This window comes from Eublepharis macularius, chromosome 11, assembly GCF_028583425.1.
Source record: "Eublepharis macularius isolate TG4126 chromosome 11, MPM_Emac_v1.0, whole genome shotgun sequence".
Taxonomy (NCBI): Eukaryota; Metazoa; Chordata; class Lepidosauria; order Squamata; family Eublepharidae; genus Eublepharis; species Eublepharis macularius.
Genome location: NC_072800.1, coordinates 41,404,575 through 41,424,649, shown reverse-complemented (window position 1 = coordinate 41,424,649; position 20,075 = coordinate 41,404,575). Strand labels below are relative to the sequence as shown.

General features: G+C 43.6%; 2 protein-coding genes across 2 annotated transcripts; both read left to right on the top strand.

The window, feature by feature from the left end:
- Positions 1-4,192: 4,192 nt before the first annotated feature.
- Positions 4,193-9,010, top strand: LOC129337228 (uncharacterized). Its single transcript, XM_054990761.1, has 4 exons — positions 4,193-6,550; positions 7,105-7,188; positions 7,435-7,500; positions 7,579-9,010. Exons 1-4 carry the CDS (start codon positions 6,046-6,048, stop codon positions 8,079-8,081), a joined length of 1,158 nt encoding a protein of 385 aa, XP_054846736.1. The 5' UTR covers positions 4,193-6,045; the 3' UTR covers positions 8,082-9,010.
- A 715-nt stretch (positions 9,011-9,725) lies between these two features.
- On the top strand, positions 9,726-18,184 carry LOC129337900 (uncharacterized). Its single transcript, XM_054991898.1, has 6 exons — positions 9,726-14,439; positions 14,838-15,014; positions 15,282-15,446; positions 16,102-16,278; positions 16,389-16,502; positions 17,676-18,184. The coding sequence occupies exons 1-6, from the start codon at positions 14,097-14,099 to the stop codon at positions 17,825-17,827; spliced, it is 1,128 nt and encodes a 375-aa protein (XP_054847873.1). The 5' UTR covers positions 9,726-14,096; the 3' UTR covers positions 17,828-18,184.
- The last annotated feature ends 1,891 nt before the right edge of the window (positions 18,185-20,075 follow it).

The following is a 20,075-nucleotide window of genomic DNA, read 5'->3' as shown; positions in this document are numbered from 1 at the left end:
AGGATTAAATAATAAATAAATAACATCTGAAAGGTTTATATAACGTTCCTGCTTTCATTCAAGCATGAGCATGACAGTCTTATGGACCTGCTTTGTCATTGGCTAATGCTATTTCCCTATAGTTTATTTATTTACAAAACTTACATCCCTTCTTTCTGTCCATTGAGGGCCAACAGTTAAAACAAAGCCTTATAAAAACAACTAATAAAACCCAAATATGTGTAAAAATAGCTGGAAAAAAGGTCACTGAGGGAATGCCAGACAAAAAAAAGTTTTCATCTGCTGGTGAAAGTGATAGAAAGGGACAAACAAATATCCCTGGGGAGCGAGTTCCATAATTTTGGTGTCGTGACTGAGAAGGCCTTTTCTCAGGTTGCCACCAGTCTAATATTTATTTATTTTATTTATTTCAAATTTGTATTCCGCCCTTCCTGCAAGCGGGCTCAGGGCAGATACCAACATATTAAAAATACAATTAAAATACAATTAAAAAATCATATTCATTAAAAACATCACATTTAAAACAAGATGGTGGACGGTGGACAGCCATCAGAAGGAACAATCCCCGTATACATGGGTGTAAAAGATCCAAAGTTATCCCGCCTCTTGTTGCTTTTCCTTGTTGCTAATTCTCCAAATGCACAAGGAGACCTCTTGGGGGAGCAATACCGTAACTGGGTCCAAGTTTCATTTGAAATAATGATGATACCTAAATTAATTTCCTGGCAAGAACAGATTAATTCCCATAATCGATAATTATAGATTTTATTTTATAAAACTTGAGTGGAAGCTCTTCTGTGTTAATGTTTTCATAGCTAGACCTGCATAGCTAATTATATTTTTATTTTTCCAGCTTACCACCCATATACTTCGCAAACTTATTTCTGAAATCTTGAAGAGCTTGTGAAATGCTGTTAGTTACTTCATTATTTTGTAATAGATTATCCAGACACCATTGCCTATTTGGTACTCCTCCAATTTCTATTTACCATTATAACATTATAGGACAATGGGTTAACTATCTTAGCCAACAAGGTCATATGCAATATAAATATACAAATATTTATACAAATATATCCAAGGTCATATGCAATATAAATCACTATGTGGTGTGGAAAAAATACTGGGGGTGGGAGACCCCCAGAAACATCATGAGGAGGGAGCTGAAAGGCTGCCACAGTGGGAAGGGGGAAGGAATGGCAAAAATGTTTTTAAATGTTTTACATGCAATGTTTTAATGTTGTTATCCTCCCTGGGCCTGCTTGCGGGGAGGGCGGAATATAAATACGATAAAATAAAATAAATAATAAAAATTGCCTCTTCCTTTGTACATGCACATTTCTTCCCTTAGTCTTTTCAATGTGGATATGACATATGTCTATACAAAACAAAAAAGGAAGGATACAGTACTAACACTTGTTTTTTTTTTCAGAACCCTCCCTAACAGGTATTCTCTGTTAAGCCACTAGGTACAAATATGCTGCAAGAATCCTAACTCTGCCAATGCAAGTACAAATATGCTGCAAGAATCCTAACTCTACCAATGCAACTAAGTCCTTTGCACACCATATAGATAATAGGAATGTGCAGAACAAAACGAACGGAAAACACATCCAGAAATCACTGTTTTGTTTTATTAAAGCAGTTTCTGAAATGCTGAATCAAATTTGGAAACTAAATTGTGATGAGTCCTTCCCACCCCAAAGTATGTACATTTCATTTTGGTTCGTACCTCACAGCAGCAGCGGCGGTGGCAGAGGCAGGCAGGCACTAGGCTCACCTCACAGGGCAGCATCTTGTTTTCTTTAATAGCATTCACCCAAGGGAAGAGAGCCTTTATGTTATTAATTAACTCTGTTGGTAGAAGGAGGAATTACGCAATACTCATTAGTGCATCTTCCCCCCCCCCATTGCTACCCAAGCAATGGCATTGTCTCCAGGTTAGATGAACTGGCCACGCCTCACCCGGAAAAAACTAATAATGGCACATAATTGATTTGGAACCCCCAGACCCAAAACTGAAACTATTTTTTTCAGTCCATACCTCTTAATAGATAAGGCAGACAGGAGCCTAAACCTCTCAATGTGACTTCCAAATTCCTACATCCATTGTGCTGAGCATTCCAAGATGTGCAGAGCAGTCAAACATGGCAATAGTAGTAAGTATGGGACTTGGGGTAACTATGCAGGCAGCAGAAAGGGGTGGGGGTTGTTGGATCCAAGTGTTGGTAAGTTTTTCACTAATCATCACTAAAGATGGTGTGGATTCCAGCCAACAGTGTTTATGAACACAAAATCCTGTACTCCGACCATTGTTACTATTGGCCAAACACTCATAATTTCATTTTCCTTTGTACCTCACAGCAGCAGCAACACCACCACCCATTGGCTGAACCCAGCATGGGGTTTGTGAAACTGACAGCCCCTGTACAGGAGAAAGGGACTGTCAGTTTCACAGCCCCTGTGCCAGTTCCAGCGCAGGGTCTGTGAAATGACAGCCTCACGAACCACGAACTGGGGAAAAGTCGGAAGTTCGTGGTTCATGGAATGCTGTGAACCATGAATCACATGGTTTCGATTTTTTTTGTTCGTGCCTGTCATGCCTCAGGTAGGGTGAACCACCTTATGCTGCCACCACTCTGGGATTTAGGGTCCCTTGGGAAGGCCCAGAGTACCCTCCCAACCCTTCTGACCTCCATAGCTTGGCCAATTAACAGGCCTGAGGACCCGGTAGAGTAACAACAAACAAAAGAGTTTATTTACAATGAGGTCAGCTAATCAAACAACAAGCAAACAAGGTGCCTTAGCAACAATAGATTGGTGAAAGTAAAATAAACAAAAGGCCCTAGCACGACTGAACTAACTGTCCCTCTGTCTGCCAGGCCTGCCTTCTCACCCTACCTGGATGAGGGCCTCTCCCGCTAGCAGAAACCTCCTCTGGCCTGCTCCCTGGGAGAAAGAACACAGGCTTTTTTTCCCCTCCCAGACTTATATAGCACTAGCCCCCTGCGTTCTGATTGGCCAAAACAGCCCAGGGGCTCCTGGGAATTGTAGGCAGGCCTACTCCCACTGCTAACAGGCTTCTGAGGCCTTGCTAGGCGTTCCTGGCACAGCCAGATCATGACAGTGCCCATGTCTATTTAAAACTCATGAGGAGAAGGAATTATGATACAGCCATATTATAAGTACCTCCAATATTGTGGGAGCAGGTCTGCCCACTAACAGTATCATGCCCCCAAACAGAAGTATACTTAGAGATTCTTTCACCACAGGATTCAGTATCATTGCTATCTTATTCTATCAAAGTAAATGTAAAAAATATACACTTGGCAATGATAGTTATAGGTGGTATAGGAGAGAAGGCACCAATCTGATCCATGTTTCTGGAAATGTCTAAAAAATTACAATTTGGAATTTAACAAATTCTATTGCACTAAAGAAATAGCTGGCTATACACTCCTGTTAGAAATATTCTCAATTTAGTTTCTTTACCTGAAAAAATGTGATGGAATTGGAAATGATTGCTCATCTTTTTATAGCAGCAAGAGTGCTAAATGATTGCTCATAGATGGAAAAATAAATCTGCCAGCCATAATGGATTGGTTACCTAGAGCTAGTTGGGACACTGTTTCTATGTCAGATAGACTGAGGGCCAAGCTACACATGACGAATGACACTTGAACGGCAAGTGGATTGAGTGGAGGGCAAGTGAACAGGGAGAAATACACTTGCCGTTCAAGTGTCATTCGTCATGTGTAGCTTGGCCCTAAGCTAATGTGTGCCAGACAACAAAGGCAAGTGGGAAATCTGTTTCTAAGGAAATTGGTATTATTTCAGTGCTCTCCTAAACAGAGTTACTCCAGACTAAGCCTATCGATTTTTTAGGATGTTTGTCATGTATTGATAAACCAAGTACGATACAGTGTTCAACCATGCACTTTCTTAACTAATTCTGATTTATTTGTAGTTGAATCCTACAATCATCCATACTTACGTAAAATGTATGACTTTTACATCATTTAAAAAACAAATTTAAAAATAAATATCAAATCCACTATCCGGCTAAAGTCCCTTCAATTGTAAATGGATGTGAGCTTGCATTAAAATCAATGAGATTTTTAAAATGTTAACTTTAGTATTAATTATGATAATGTTGATGATCATGTTCTTATATAATAATAACATTCAATAACATTTGATTTATATACTGCCCTTCAGGACAACTTAATGCCCACTCAGAACAGTTTACAAAGTATGTTATTAATTATCCCCACAACAATAATCACCTTGTGAGGTGGGTGGGGCTGAGAGAGCTAGAAGCTGAGACTGACCCAAGGTCACCCAGCTGGATTCAAGTGGAGGAGTGGGGAATCAAACCCAGTTCTCCAGATTAAAGTCTTGAGCTTTTTACCACTACACCAAACTGGCTCTTCTGGACAAATTAGTGCCACATTCAGATGAGTTAACAAAGTCAGTTATTATTATCTCCACAATACAGCTGGGGAGCTGGGGCTGAGAGGAGTGGCTCACCTAAGACCACCTGTTGAGTCAAACCAGGAGAGTACTGACTTGGAGCCCAGCCTCAGATGCTATGCTACAGCTATGACCTATGCCGGTTTTTGATCAGTATCTAAAGTAGCCTATGTATAATGGTGCCTGGAGTATTTTAGTGTAAGTTTTTAAGTGTGTTTTTAAAGTTGATTATTAACTCATTGTGTTTTATTGATGATGTGAGCCTCCCTGAGCAGTTTCCTGTTTCCTGTTTGGACTCTGTTGAATTCAAAGTGCTTCATGATCTTGGACCACAAACTATAAGGACCATTTCAAGATGCATTTGGAATGATCCAATGGCATTCAAGGGTAACTTTATCAAGCATACATGTTTTGATAATTGAAGCAGAGCTTTTTGAAAAACATCATGAGTTTCTCCCCCCATATTTTTGTCTTTATTATTAATCCAGAGCTGAATAAATGTGATGGAGGAACATGCAGGTTTTTTATATTAGAGATATTTCACACTCACACTTAGCAGCGTATCTGTCCCTGGTTTGCATCCCATGTTTTCAGAGTTTTCACATTAGCAAGGCATCCATGGGACGCAGAGCCGCTGTCAGTCCGGGTTATCCCCGATTTTTCTCACTGCGGACATACCGCGAATTTTCCCATAATCCGCTGCCAACTCAATGCTGATCCGATAAATCCCAGAGATATTTCACACTCACACTTAGCAGCGTATCTGTCCCTGGTTTGCATCCCATGTTTTCAGAGTTTTCACATTAGCAAGGCATCCATGGGACGCAGAGCCGCTGTCAGTCCGGGTTATCCCCGATTTTTCTCACTGCGGACATACCGCGAATTTTCCCATAATCCGCTGCCAACTCAATGCTGATCCGATAAATCCCAGTGTGAACACTTTTGTCCCTTTTTTGCTTCTCTCTCCCCCCGCTAAGTCTTGTCGTCGGAAGCTGATTGGTCTGCATCTCCAGCTCCCCAAATGCTTCGTCCGCCATTTTTTCCCCGCTACCTAAACATTTCAGCGGTACATCTCCATTGGTGCCATCTCTATTCTTCTCTCCCCGTCTTTTGCATCCTGATAAGTTCGTGTTACGCGCCTCACATTTCCAACCCCCCCCCTTAAAAAAATGTTTGCCTAGCGGTGAGCGATTGTGGTCATGATGAACCAAACGTTTCAGTGACAACCCCTCTCCACTCAAAACTCTCTGCATTTTGACAATTCAATCAGGAACCACCATCGACATTTTCCAGTAATGAAAAATAAAATTGGCCATAACGTTTCTGCGTTCTGTGGATGCAAAGGTGCATTGAGACATCTCCAATTGTGTGTTCTACATATTTTGACTCCTTTTTTCGGGATGGGAATGGGGTTGGGGCAGTGGGTGGTGCCCTCAAACGAGGTTCAAACTCACCCCTTCTGGGATCACGTGATTTTTGTGGACCAATGGGGTGCCATTATTTGCTGGGCGGGAAATTCAACTCCTGCGATCTGTGCCACCTCCGTGCACTGCTCAACGGTTGCTCAAGGAAATGGCTGCACTAAAACCAACCAGTGGGAGAGGGGTCTCCTGGAGGGAGAAGGAGACATTGGACCTCATTGAATTTTGGGGTGAGGAGAAGGTGCAAGAGGCACTATTGCTCTGTCACAGGAACATTGATGTTTTCGAGCGCATCTCAGAGCAGATGGTGGCGAGAGGCCATGCAAGAACCGCACTCGAATGCCGGACAAAAACAAAAGCTTTGAGACAGGAGTACAAGAGGGTCGCGGCACACAATGGAAGATCGGGAAATGCCCCTGCAACATGCCCTTTCTATGCACAGCTTGCAAGAATTTTCAGAGGGGATGCAAGCATACGGCCACAAAGGGTGGCAAGAAGTCTTAACCTGCAGTCGGTGAGCAATGCCGACCCCATGGGGGAAGATCGGTCGAACCATGGCGTTCCCGCTCCATGGGAGGGATCAGAGGAACTATTCACACATCCAATGGTCACTCTACATCTTCAGGCGGTCCCCGCTTCCACTCCCAATGATTCAGGTGAGCATGCAGTTTTGACCGACATGACTGGTCCTTGGTTGGGGTGGGTTCGCTGTGCCCTCCAGTGTGCCCCGCCTGGGCAGAACTTTCCCGGAGTCTCAGGGGCATTTTTTCCTTCTGCTTAGGATTTCGGGGATATGCTCAACGGATTGATTGTGTTTGGGTTATCACTGCAGGAGAGGGATGAGGCGCAAGTGGGGGGGCATTTCCCTGATTTAACTTTTGTGCGTGGAAGGATGTGTTGTTTATTCTGCCTATGGGGACGTATAACCAATATTGTGGAAATCCGCTTCTCAAGGCAAGCTAGCGGTGGGAAACGTTTTTTACTGGGGCTGGCGCAGGTTTCAGCAGAGAAGGGCTCTGTGAAAGGAGAGGGGGACTTCACCTTGATCAGCAATGTGCAAGGTATCCCAAAGGTGGTTGGGTTATCTTCCACCAAGCATTAATCCACACCTGACAATGGTCTGTAACGTCACCTCCCTTTCCCCCCCCCCCTGGAGAACCATGGTACATTAACTGTTTACCAGCCTATCACTTGTTTTCAATTACTGCAGGTTCTTCCACAGAACAAGAAACATCAATCGGAGAAGCCCCCCCAATGGACATGACCGATCCAGAGGATGAAAATGCCGCAGACGGTAAGATGCAGATAGAGTGGGGTGCTTGTGGTCAACAATCAATGCTGCCCTCCCAATGAGCCCTGGTATGCTCCGCTCCATGAGAAACATGGCTATAGTCTCAAAATAATTATCTGTTTGTGGGGGTTGGGCTACCATGGAAAATATTGGTGTAAACATCGTTCTGCTGATGTCAAGAAGACTTCTGTGAGCATGAATGAAGAAGATCAACTCATTCATTTTACAACCAAATCTTTTATTTCCAAGATCCAGATTTAACTCAGATAGAGGAGTTCCCGGAGGTGACAGGACAGGGTGCAGAGGATCCGCAAGGTAGGAAAGAGCTGAAATTGTGACCTCCACAAACTCCTTTGTAACTACTACTTGCATAACCACTGTCCTTTCCAACAGGAGATCTGAACAATCCACCAGCAGTGGAACAACCGCAGGTCCCCACGGCACAACTGTCTCCTGCTACACGCTTAGAAAAGGCGCGCACCAGAACCAGGCGCGTCTCTGTCCTCACCAACGTTGCAGAGAGAATGCTATCTCAGGCACAGAGGGAGGAACAAAACAACAGAAAGGAACGTGGAGAAATTCTGGAGGCAACCAGCCATTGGCGTGCAGCCATGGAATCAGAGACAAGATGGCACGAGGACATTATCAGGGAGGCAAGAGAGGATCGTAGGGCTTTTATTGAGGCACAGTCACAAAATATGGAGGGGCTTAATAGGGCTGTCGGTGCCCTCAGCTCCTTGACTGAACTCTTTGTCAGGGAGCAAAGAGCAGGCCCGGTTGCAGAAACTTCCCAAAATGCCAACAGCAAAACACGCGATAACGATCATGAGAAGGCACCACTAAGAAAAAGGGCTCGGATCATTAAAAAGAGAGAAAGATATGATCCATCCCTCTGAGCCCCACATGTTTTTCCGGTGCAGCATTTGGGTTGGAATCTGCATATCACACGTATCATTGCTGTTGAAATTATGTTTGTCACAGCTGTAATTGTGTTTTTCGATGTTGGCGAGGGGTTGACAATGGCCATTGAAAAAAATTGGTTTTTGTTTCCCACCGCAATCCAGGTGCGGTTTGCCAGATCTATTTTTTGACCACGGTTGTTTGAAATGTTGACCCATGGGAGAAACTACACAGTTTTAAATTTGTTTTTTATTCTTTTCAAAACTTGAAAGATTACATGTGAGGCATCATATGGACACTTAACTAACATGCATGTTAAATAAATCTTTTCTACATCTCCTTAAACCTTGACAGCACATTATCAATGTCGGACCTCAATTTCTTGTTCTCCTCATTCAAATTCCTCACATTGTTTTCTAGCTTCTTCACCAAGGCCTGCAGGCTGTCCATCCTTCTGTTGGTTTTCTTTGCTGTGGAAACAAAAGGTGTAAGCGCAGAGTGGCCACTTCTGTGTTCACAAACGTTGTAAGTCATTGATGGTTACTTACCGCAGCTGAGGCATGTTCCCACTGCCTTGTGAACAGTCTCCAGTATCTCAAGGGGCTGTTCCCTTGCCAAAGATGAAGAAGGCACATTTACAGTGTGTAGTGGACACCGCGCTTGAATGCATTCCTCACAGGGGTCACCTGAAAAGGGGGTTTGGAGAACTTGATTTAATTTTGTTCATTGTCATTACAGAGCACGTGTTTAACATGTGGCAGAATGACGGTGTAGTTAGTTCCATTTGTGTACCTGAATGCTCAGTCAGCTGTTCTGGTGGAATCACTGCTTGCTGAGGTGTGACTTCTTCATTGAACTCGGAGCAGTTTCCCTCTTCTTGCTTCACTGCCTCAGAACTGGGTTGCAAAGCCATTTCATCCATTGGCACGGTCACCTCTGAGCCTGTTTCCTCCGTGGGCTCCTCCTCCCCCTCATGTCTGTATGATGTTGCTGGAGAAACACATGAAGAGAATTAAAACATCAGTAAGAGCAGTATTGATGAAATGTTATGAACAAGGAATTCTGACTAATTCAAAAAATGGGGCAAGGGAATGTTGAAATGCTGATCACCCTAGGCAACCGATGCTGTATCATGTGTAGGGATTTAGGGAATGCCGTTTAGATTAGAAGGCCGGTTTGGGATCTTGGGCAGGGAGGGGGGGGAATACCCATGGAGGAATGATAAGGGCTGAGGTGTGTGGAATGCTGTTTTTACTTACCGCACAGTAGCCGAGTCATCTTTAAGAGAACACATTAAAAATATGTGCCGACATAAACCATAAACCTTTCCCAAAGAACAGAAACAAAACAACTTTTAAACATGGTGGGATAGTCTTCAAGGACAGGGCACAGTCCCAGTGCCGTTCAGTGCCACGTGTTCCTGTGTTCCATGTGCTGATCCCAACACAGCATGCCTGTTCTGGGGTTTTTCCTTGAAAACTTCCATCCAACATTCCTCTCATTCAGGAAATTGGTGCCTTGTACCAACATACATTTCCATCTTAGTGAGGGGATTGGGATGGGTGAGGGGGGGGGGGAAGACACGGTGTTTGATGATGGTGCAAGGGGGGCCCATCTCACTAAAAGCATGGTGAAAACATTTTTAGAGGTGTGCCTTCACAAAATAAACATCCCACAGTACTTCATTTACCTTCATGGTGGACTCCAAAACAAGGTGCCCCATTCTTCAAACAATATCCATGTTTCTATATGGAGAAAAAGGAATTCATCTTCCCAGGTAGTTCAGGGTGGCCTTTTGTAATCAAAATGCTGCCAACTTTCATGGTGCCTGCTCCCACCTGTCCTAACTTCCTCTAACATGGTTCAGGCAGATGCCGGTTGGGTGGTCCTTTTAATGGACTGAAAAATATGTTGTTCTTGGCACCCTCTTTCTCCATCATCTCCCACGTTGAAAATAAGAGAGGCTGGTCGTTCTGGGGTTAGGAATATTGCATGAAAGATGCCCAGTGACATCAGGGGAACGTTTCCTACCTGTCCTCCAACCCCCCAAGCAAGCACCAAGGCAAACCAACCTGGAGGGGGGGGCATTTGGTTCCACCTCGAAGGGCGGTTCTCGTGCCACACAACTTCGTGCCTTTAACTGTGCGGTAGACCAGACACCGTCTACATTGGTGGTGGGGGAGAACACCAAAGGGCATCTGGAGAGCTGGGTGTGATTCCCCACTCCTCCGCTTGAAGACAGCTGGGTCACCTTGGCCGAGACACAGTTCTTTGGAGCTCTCTCAGCAACACCCACCTCACAGGGTGACTTTTTTGGGGGAATAATAACAGTTAGTAAACCGCTCTGAGTGGGCATTAGGTTGTCCTGAAGGGCGGTATATAAATCGAATGCTATTATTATTATTATAGGGGAAAATAGGGCACAAGTCACCTCACCTTACAGAGCAACCCAAAACACAATTGCTATAAGAAAGGATTTTTTATGTCACTTGTTTGAATATAAAAACCGGTGGGTGCAGACCTAAGGCCGTGACAGCATTCCCTCAACCAGAGAGATAACACTACGTAATTCACACACAGTAATCCCCCGATCAAAATTGCTGGCAGAATTTGTGCATGCTATTTGTGTTATTTGGTGTTGTGGGCTGCTTTCGTGTCCTGTTGTGCCCACCAAATGGGAACCTGAAAGACCTTAAAGAAATAATTTTTTTTATTTCCCGTAATAGAGTTTGGTTTAATTCTGCACAGTATGGTTAGTTGTGTTATGTACTGCCTGTGTTATGTCTCACACTGTCCTTCTCAATTTTAGTTTGAAGGAGAGAATGGTTTTTTTATAATAGAGTACTTTGGTGTGTGGTTGTCATTTTTCCTTTGTTCTGTAGGTGGTTCCCATCGCAGGGAACACTGTGGAAGTGTGACGTTGGGGGAGGGTGTTTGTGGATCTGATGCTGTTTCACACGGATAAGCTAGCATTCAACAGTGTGCTGACCATCTTGGCACCCCTGGGCTGTGCAATGATGAACCCTTTTTTTCACTTTCTCTCTTTGTGGAAACCCCTCCTGCTCACTTGATGCCCACCAAACAGAACATTTCTTACCATGATGTTATAAAAATTTATTTCAAAACAGGAATGGAACAATGAGAATTCACTCATTAGATCATCATTGAATCTCTAAACAAAGCTTTCTAACAAACCATGTTTCATAGGAATCCAGCACTTGCAACTGAATGCATGACACATCCAATCAAGGCAAAACCAACAAGAAACATTTTTTGAAACCGTGAGTCCAACCTCTGAACATGCAACAAGTTCAACCACAGATTTTTTCACAATCAGACTGAAGAGTTTTTTATATTGTTAGATTTCTCTGTTTCGAAACATGTGGCGTGCAAGGGCATCGCGCACCAACTTCCCCTCCTCCCGGTGCCTTCTGTCTCCCACAGGGAGTTCAAGAGATTCCTCATCCACCTCCACAGGCCTCACGGGAGAATCATCCTCTGGAATGCCATGACCTTTCAATTCACAAATGTTATGTAGCACCACACACGCGGTAGCTATGCAGGTCACATTCTCCTCCGCAACCATAAGCTGTGACCTCAAACACCTCCAGCGCCCCTTCAAACGTCCGAAACATCTTTCCACTATGGTCCTAGCTCTGGTGAGGCAGCGGTCAAAGTATGCTTCTGCGGGAGTGTGGGGCCTATTGAAGGGCTTCATCAGCCACCTTCTCATGGGGTAGGCTGCATCAGATATGATGAGTGGTGGCACGGTTACACCCTCTATTGTAAGACTGGGGTTGCCTGGCACAAACACCCCCGCATCCATTGCCGTACAAATTGCAGAATTCACAAAAACAAAGGCGTCATGGTTCCGCCCACTCCAGCCAACCTCTGCATCAATGAATCTTCCAGTATGGTCCACCGTGCCCTGGATGAGAATGGAATTGAATTTCTTGCGGTTGATGTACTCCCGTCCACGGCCTTTAAATTTGCAAATGGCAACATGGGTGCCATCAACTGCACCAATGCAATGAGGAAAGCCAAGTTTCTGAAATCCAGACATAATCTGCAATGAAAGAGAAAAAAACAAGATTGCTGTTAGAGAGAATCCCCTCTTTCTCCCACCGCCTATATTCATAATCTCCTCACTACAGCGCTGAGGCAGTCTCACATCTCCAGAATCCAGAGGAGTTAGCCATAGTCTGTACTAGTGAAATAAAAAAGAGTACAGTAGAACCCTCAGCACTTGCAAATTTTACTGTAGCTCAAGCTTTTGAGAATCACAGTTCGCTTGTTCAAACGCACAAGAAAAAAGGGAACCGCGACTCTCGAAAGCTCATGGCACGATAAAATTGGTTTAAAGGTGCAGCTCATTGCCTACGTGTCAGCAACATAGTTTTTTGTGCTTCAAATTGTAATCTTTGACCAGTACAGTTTGAATGGAGACTGTTACTCTGGGAGATGAGTGCGTACTCACCCTCGCCACATCAGGTCCAAGGCACACGACTCTACTGAGTAGCTCCAATTCTATCGCCAAGCAGACCTCCAAGACGATTCCTGCCACTGTTGAAATACCCACTCCGAATTGGTTCATGCATTGACGGTAAGTCGAACAGTTGGCAAGATACCAAAGTGCTATGGCGACTCTCATCTCCACAGAGATTGGATTGCGAAGTCTGGTGCGCTGACGGGAAAGACGGTGCCCTATGGAATGAACCAATTCATTGAAAGTCTCCCTGGTCATACGAAAATTTTCAATCCACAGCTGGTCATCCCATATGGCAGTGACGAAATTGTCCCACCAGTCCCTGCTACGGGGATAAATCCAGTAGCGACGGGGGACTCTGATTCCGGCTACAGCGAGAAAACGTGCTCTGTTCATTGCTGTTCTCCTTGTTCTCCATAAAGGCGGAGGTATGCACCTCAGTGCAAGTGATTTCCTAAGCATTCTCCTTCTTCTAACCACTCGCATCCAGTAACTGTTGCAGGCATCGATCGATCGCTGAATATAGATAAAGATGATGTGAAGCAAGGCCAGTGCCAATGCTCGGACCGCAGACATAATTCAGCAGAATAAAATCGGGCTCAAAAAATCCTCCGCAATTCCAAAGTATGCCGTGAGACAAATGTGTTCACAAGAGTGGAGAACGCACAGTTCCAAGGAAAACTCCCGCCCAAGTTGGCCAGCCTATCATCGTGGCCACATTTTTGGCGGGAGAAAAATCATGACTTCCTAGAGGGGAGGAAGGACATTTGCTAGGGATAGTTGTGCTTGTGTCTTTTAGGGCAAAGAGCATAGAGTAGACTTGCAGGAGCAGATTGACCAGTTCTTCCACTCAAATGTCGCGATGACTACACATGTGATGGAGCAAAATTAAGAGGGGCGGATTACAGTGGATTGATGTGTTGACCCCCTCCCCAGTCCAGTTTTCCTGACTCTGAAACACCTAAAAAAAAAAAAAAAGCGGTATGTATGTTTTGTGAAGTAGCGCTTTGTTTTATTAAAAAAAAAGTACTCGGTCCCGTTTTTTTCAAGCACAAGGAATGCAGTCAGTCTAAAGCGTTGTGTGATTCTTTGCCCTGTCAATTCGCACACGCACCACTGTCTTGTTCGGTTCCCACAATTTCTTTCCCCTTTACTAGTCACGTGATGGAAAAGAAATCGAGTTTCACGTTCATCCATCCACGAAAGAGTAAAAAACGGTGCGGTAGGGTAGGAAATCTTGTCCTAGATTTTTTTTTAAAATGGTTTATCTGTGTTCACCACGAATTAAACAAAAATACACTTCAATGTCACAGTCACAAGTCCACACGCTTCTGAGAAATTATCATAAGCCTCCACTTGATCTGTCCACCAAAATAAATTTTTACTTGAGAACATTCCATGTTTTTGGCGGGCACTAAGACGATTGGCTAAAATCGTTGAGGGGGCGGGCGGATGAAATGGGAGACCAATCACTCTTGAGAGAACTTTTTGGAATTTGTGTGTGGCGCAGTTCACTTGGTGCAAAATGATTTCCCGGCGTCATGGAAATGTCTGGGAAGTGGAGGAGGTATCTCTTCTTCTGAGGGTTGTTCGGAGGAGTGGGCATGCATCTCGGTTAATGGCCAGCACGCAATCAAGCAACCGCGGCATCTATCGATTTCTTTCAAGAGTGCTACGCAGTCGCGGATTTCATCGAACGGCCAACCAGTGTCGAAGCAAATTCCAAAAACTGAAGTCCGATTTCATTTCATCAATGGAGGCACTGCAATGCATTCCTAGAAGCAGTCGTAGAATTAGGGTGCACAACGCGATGATGCTAATCTGGAAGGCGGCAGGGAGGCCTCGATGTCAAGAAAGACCTCATGATGGTGAGTTTTTTGAACCCCCCCCCCTTCCATGGCGGACCATGCAAGTCCCCCATGTTTAATGACACCTTTTTAGTGGCATGTTCTCAAAGAGACTTCATTCCTCATTAACAAATGGGTGGTTTTTGAAGTCAACCTTCTGTTTGTCACGCTCTAATTTTAATCTTCGAATTATTTGTCACGATTGGAAAGCCATAGAGTGTTCTTAGAGAAATACCATCTCCTCAAAAGCATCTTTCATGTTAATATGCAATTCCCCCGGTCACCACTTTTATGCTATGCATCCTGTTTGATCCCTTTAACTGAATGCCTGGATCATAAAAAGCAAAGTAAGTAAAGGGAAACATTATCAGGGCGATCATTCCGTTTTTTACCATTGTTCAAATGATTTTTCATTTCAGAGATTATCTGTGAAAGAGCAGTCAAGATTGAAGAAACTTCATCTGAGGATGATGAGAATTCAGAAACTGTTGCAGTGGAATCATCAAGTGCAGCAGAATCTGATGCGCAAGCCTATGCACCTCTTGGAGTGACAACTGAAGACCCAGCAAAGATCAATACAGCAGCAGTTCCTCAAGGTAAGTTTAACTTTTTATGTGATTGTCAGCTTACTAGAGTTTACCCATGGCAAACTAATTCAAAAACCATCGCCAGGATTCTTAGGAAGTCATGAACTCCAAACAAAGCCACCATTTTTAATTTGTTTTTTGATCCGTCATCAGATCAGAAAATGGTGCAATTTTAAAAATTTGCTTTCTTGTCCAAGTACTTTGAGAAGTGAGTGGTGTATTCCATGTACCAATAACAAGATCATTAATTGGAATTCTGCTGTATTAAATCACTAGCTTCAGAGAGAGAAAGAACAGATGACAGTGGATCTCATTGCCTAGAAACTGAAGAAACCGTAATCGTTATATCTTCCGGCAGTAGTCACGAAGAAGCAACTGATGACATGACTGCTCCTGAAACCATAATGCCCGGAGATGTATCTCCACAACCGAGTACCTCAGGTAATTTTTTGTGTGGTTCACACGTGCCATCAAGAGCTGCTCTGAAAATTGTGGGATTGCATGAGATTCTGCAGGAATGAATGGCCATTATTTTGCCAATCAAAGCACTATTGCCTGGGCAAAATACCATCAAGGTAACCAGATCCACTCTCAGCTAAAACAAAACATATTTGTTCTCCATGATGACTCCTTTGAAGGTGAGTAGAGTACAACTAACACCTTGTCAACGTTTCTTGAGTGGTACGTGAAGTGAACACGATCTCTTGATATAGCTCTCATCACTAGAAAACAATTTCAGCCTTTATTTTTCAAGGGTGTTTAGCAGTGTTCCCATTATCTTGTTTCCTTTGTTTTTTCCTGTGCCTAAGGCTGTTATCTTCTGCGCGGTTTCTCCGGCAGAAAAAATTGTCTCTGTATCAGCAGTCCAAAGTCTTCATAACCCAAAGTGGTGACTTATCTTCCATCCTTCATCATCGTGAATGTAAACAATGCCCAACATGTGGTGATGAGGAGATCAGTTCATTCCTTGAACAAAACACACTGCGGCTCTAAAGATGTCAAGCATAGGCTCAAACTACAGCCTTGCCAACACTTGCACAACCTTCAGATGTGGGATTCCTCTGGAAATTTCTAACAAAACCTTTTCTCTTTCTAGCTTCTTTAGCAACACACAGTGGTGCCGCAGTGAGAAAGTATGCCATGAGCGCTGAGCACAAACTTCACATAATTGAGGAAACAACTTCTTCTGATGCTGAGGATGAGGACAGAAACGCCGTTGAGGAAGGCAGAACCGAGGATGCAGAGGGAACTCCAGTTCTCTCATTTTCCACAGGCACGTTTTAGCTATGCCACATTTGAGTGGAGTTACATTTTTCGCTGATTTATTTTGCTGGGTGACACTTCAATATCTGCCTAAAATATTGACTGACTTTAATTTTGCAGGTGATACTTCAGCGGGAGGTTTGCGTGACATGATGCCAAATAAAGACCAATCCGCTGATATTGGCGAGATCTATCGTAGTATGGTGGGAATACAATCTCTATGTCTATCAAGAAGTAAGTATGACTATTCCAAGGAAAACTTGAGGCAGAGTTTGGTGTGGTGTTTCTGATCACGCGGCTCAGATCAGGCGCGACAGTACCAATCCCACATCACGTATGGAAGTCAGTAGGGAAACATTCACCGAGTCATTGATATGTGGATTCATAGATCCAGATAAGTCATCAGTTCTAGTCTGTGGTCACATAATCAAATAGTGTCCGTTCAAAACTATTGACATAACCGATGTAATTGAAGCACATTTCATGAATCACTAGACTATTTGGCAGATGCAAGTAGGCACAAAGGATACATTTTTCATAGGTTTTGAACGCGTGGTGGGTGCAGGGTGGATTCAAACAACTCCTTCCAATATGTGGATGCAAACATCTCCCCCTGGTATGCAGATCAGTCCATCCCTGTAATGGGTCATAGGAGTGGCCACGTTAGTCTGCGGTTGCAGAATAAAAGAGACTCCTCCGGCACCTCCGAGAACAACCACTTCCAATGTTGCGGATTCCTTTGATAACCAGGGCTCTCCCCACCAGATAAAGTTTGACAAAGAGAACTGTGAACACCAAAAGCCAAAATATCGGCTTTCGTGGAACACACATCTCTCCGTCAGATGCGTCCAGTGGTGAGAGCTATGTTTCTCCACAGATTTTGCTGCATTAGTTTCAGTTGGTCTGGGAGGTGAGGCCATACTCTTTTGCAATTTGCAAACATGTAGTTATAGCTTGGCTTCCATGTACCTTATCATGGGCAAAATGATCTCAATATCATAAGAATATGGTTGCATTGGCATATCAGATGGAAATGTAAGCATCTACCCCACAGTGTCCACTCCTTTTATGCACCTAACCATTATCTTTTGACCCACTATGCAACGTACAAAGAGCGCAACTCATAACGACAACTTACGCTTAAATTAAATGGGTCAGTATCAAGGGTACAACTGGACTCTGTTTGATTTTGTTTTCTGGAGCCATCTCAGCACCACCAACCGTACCTGGTGATTGTTTTGTGGATATTTTCAAACCTTGAAAAATGCCAGGAATGGCCTTCAAGTTTTCCACAAGGATTAAAAAAAATTGTTTGTCACTGGTGTGGTTTTGATAACCGCAAAGTTCTCGCAATGTCGAAACCCATCTCTTCATGAAGAAATAAATTTTTTTGCTGTTTCTCAACAGTGGGAAGATACCATGAAAGAATATGCCGATTGGAGAGAAACAATAGAAGCCTTCACAAAGAACTGAGTTCTCTAAAGAAAAAGGTTTCTGCACTTGAGCGAGGTCATCGTAGCTCAGGATCAGAGCTATCAGGAGATGACAAGAAGAATTAGCCAGTGTTATGTCAGCTTGAAGAATGTTTAAGCAATATTTTAGTTTGTTTCAGAAAGAAAAAAAATGTATGTTTAAAAATAACGTAATGGAAGGAAAGATTACAATTGACAACTCTCACATGTCAATTATTTCCAGTGCTTTATGAATCATGTTGAAGTTGTTTGCAATGTGGATAATAATTTCTCATGAACAGCAAAAGCAAGATCTTATTTTCATTTTTTTCTAATCACTGTGTGGTTCTAATGTCATGCAAAATTGGAATTTTGAATCAGTGACAAGATTTTTGTTCCTTGGTGTTGGGAAGTCTGTGTTATTTGTTTCTGATAAATAAATCTGTTTTCAATGTTAAAAAATAAGACATTGTGTGTGTTAAACGTTGTTATGGACTGAGAATTTTTCAGAGGTGTCCCCGCAGTTCACGAGCAATCTATTTATTATGCTTGACACTTAACATCTATCATGGCTCGGTTTCAATAGTTGACAAGGCCGTATGTGTCTGTGATGGGTAAACATGAGAACACCTCAAGATGTTAGTTAATTGCAGCAGTTAGGCAACCACCCCACCGGTCCCTATCTTGGGGAAAAATTGAAAAAGATGCCACACAGAGTCATTCATAACATAGGTTTATGTTGTTTCCTGAACTATCAGTCCAGTGGAGCAAGCAAACATGGAACAGTTGTAAAGGTGAAAATCTATTGACATACTGTTACTGCATGACAGAAATCCAGGGAGAAGCCGCAGCTTGCAGCAGACTCTAGAACCATAAGTTGACAGACCCACACGTCACCTCCCCTGGCATCCTCATCTTGAATTTATCCACACGGTCAAAAGAAGCCTGTTCCCCTGATCACACTAGATGCAATAGCATCTTTCATGTTGTGGATCAAGTCACATAGCAGAAACAAAAAGAGGACCCACAAGTGACAAAAGGCACAGATGGAACCAATGGTCATATGACATGCTGCTTCGATGCAGGAAGTGGGAAAGCAAGTCTTGAAGCATCTCTGCCTCAATGCTGTCAAGTGGACTTTTAAGCTGTCTGTCGTGTGGCAGAACGCACAGTCTGCTGCATTTCACATTGTAACATGAGGATCAACAACCTTGGTCCCATCTGTGCCGTTTGTCAGCTGACGTTCCATGTCCACTGGTAGTAAGAACTGACAGATGACTTGGTCATTAGCCACCCCCCCTCCCCCTTTCTGGGCAGAGTGGGCAGGAGAAGGTGGTTGAAAGTATAACTTCTAGGTGGGAGGGAACAAATATGAGACGTTCCACCACACGCGGTATAAATGCGTTATTGCTGGGACATTCTCCCCAAAAGCATCCAACAGGAGTTGAATGAATGGCCTGTTTGATGAACCCAGCTCACCAGGAGCATTACGGGGATGATCCGCAGACACACTTTTCAAGGTCCTCTGAATAAGTAACCAGGATCATATTTAAACCTTGGTCGCTGTACTGTGATGTCTGTGTTCAGCATGCACTCACACACTTTTATTGGGCGCCTGCAACTCACGTATGAATCCCACCCGTGACCCAAATTAAACGAGCAACCATGCACGGGGGACTCCTCTCAGCTAGATTCCACCTCTGTATTAAAGGTGGGGTTAATGAGCTCTCTTTGGCAAGAGGGGCACTAAGCTAAAGAACGGCGCGCCTAAGAAGACAGCGGCAACAGAATAAAGCGTAGGAAGAGAAAACTCAAACCCTTCTCTCTAGCTTGCCTGCTGACGCCGCAGGCGCGGTATTTAAAAAAACAAAACAAAAAAAAACCCCGGCGAAACGTTTCCACGCATGCGTGCTTTTTTGGATAGTTTTGTTTTAATTGAGAGCCCGGAAATTCCGCGGCTAAGACGGGGTATCTCTGGTAATGTGAAAAAAATCTCGGGAGGCTGATTCGGGGATTAGTACAAGTGTGAAAGGACAGGGGGGAAATCCGCAGCCGCCTCCATCGGCGTGACTTCTACTTGACAGCGCGGTAAACACCGAGTGTGAAATATCTCTTACATAGTTTGGGTAAAATAATTAATTGATTATAATTTTTATGAAACTAAGTCTTATAAATCATTGGAAATATATTGCAGATCTTTGTAAAAGAAGATACGGCACCACATTTTTGCTACCATTTTTAAAAAGCTTTATAGTTATAGTGCTACATCTGCTTTGAACAAACAGGTATAATTCTGTGGGAAAAAATGGAAGGTGGAGGACTAAAAATGCATTTTGAGGTGGATCATTAGTCACAA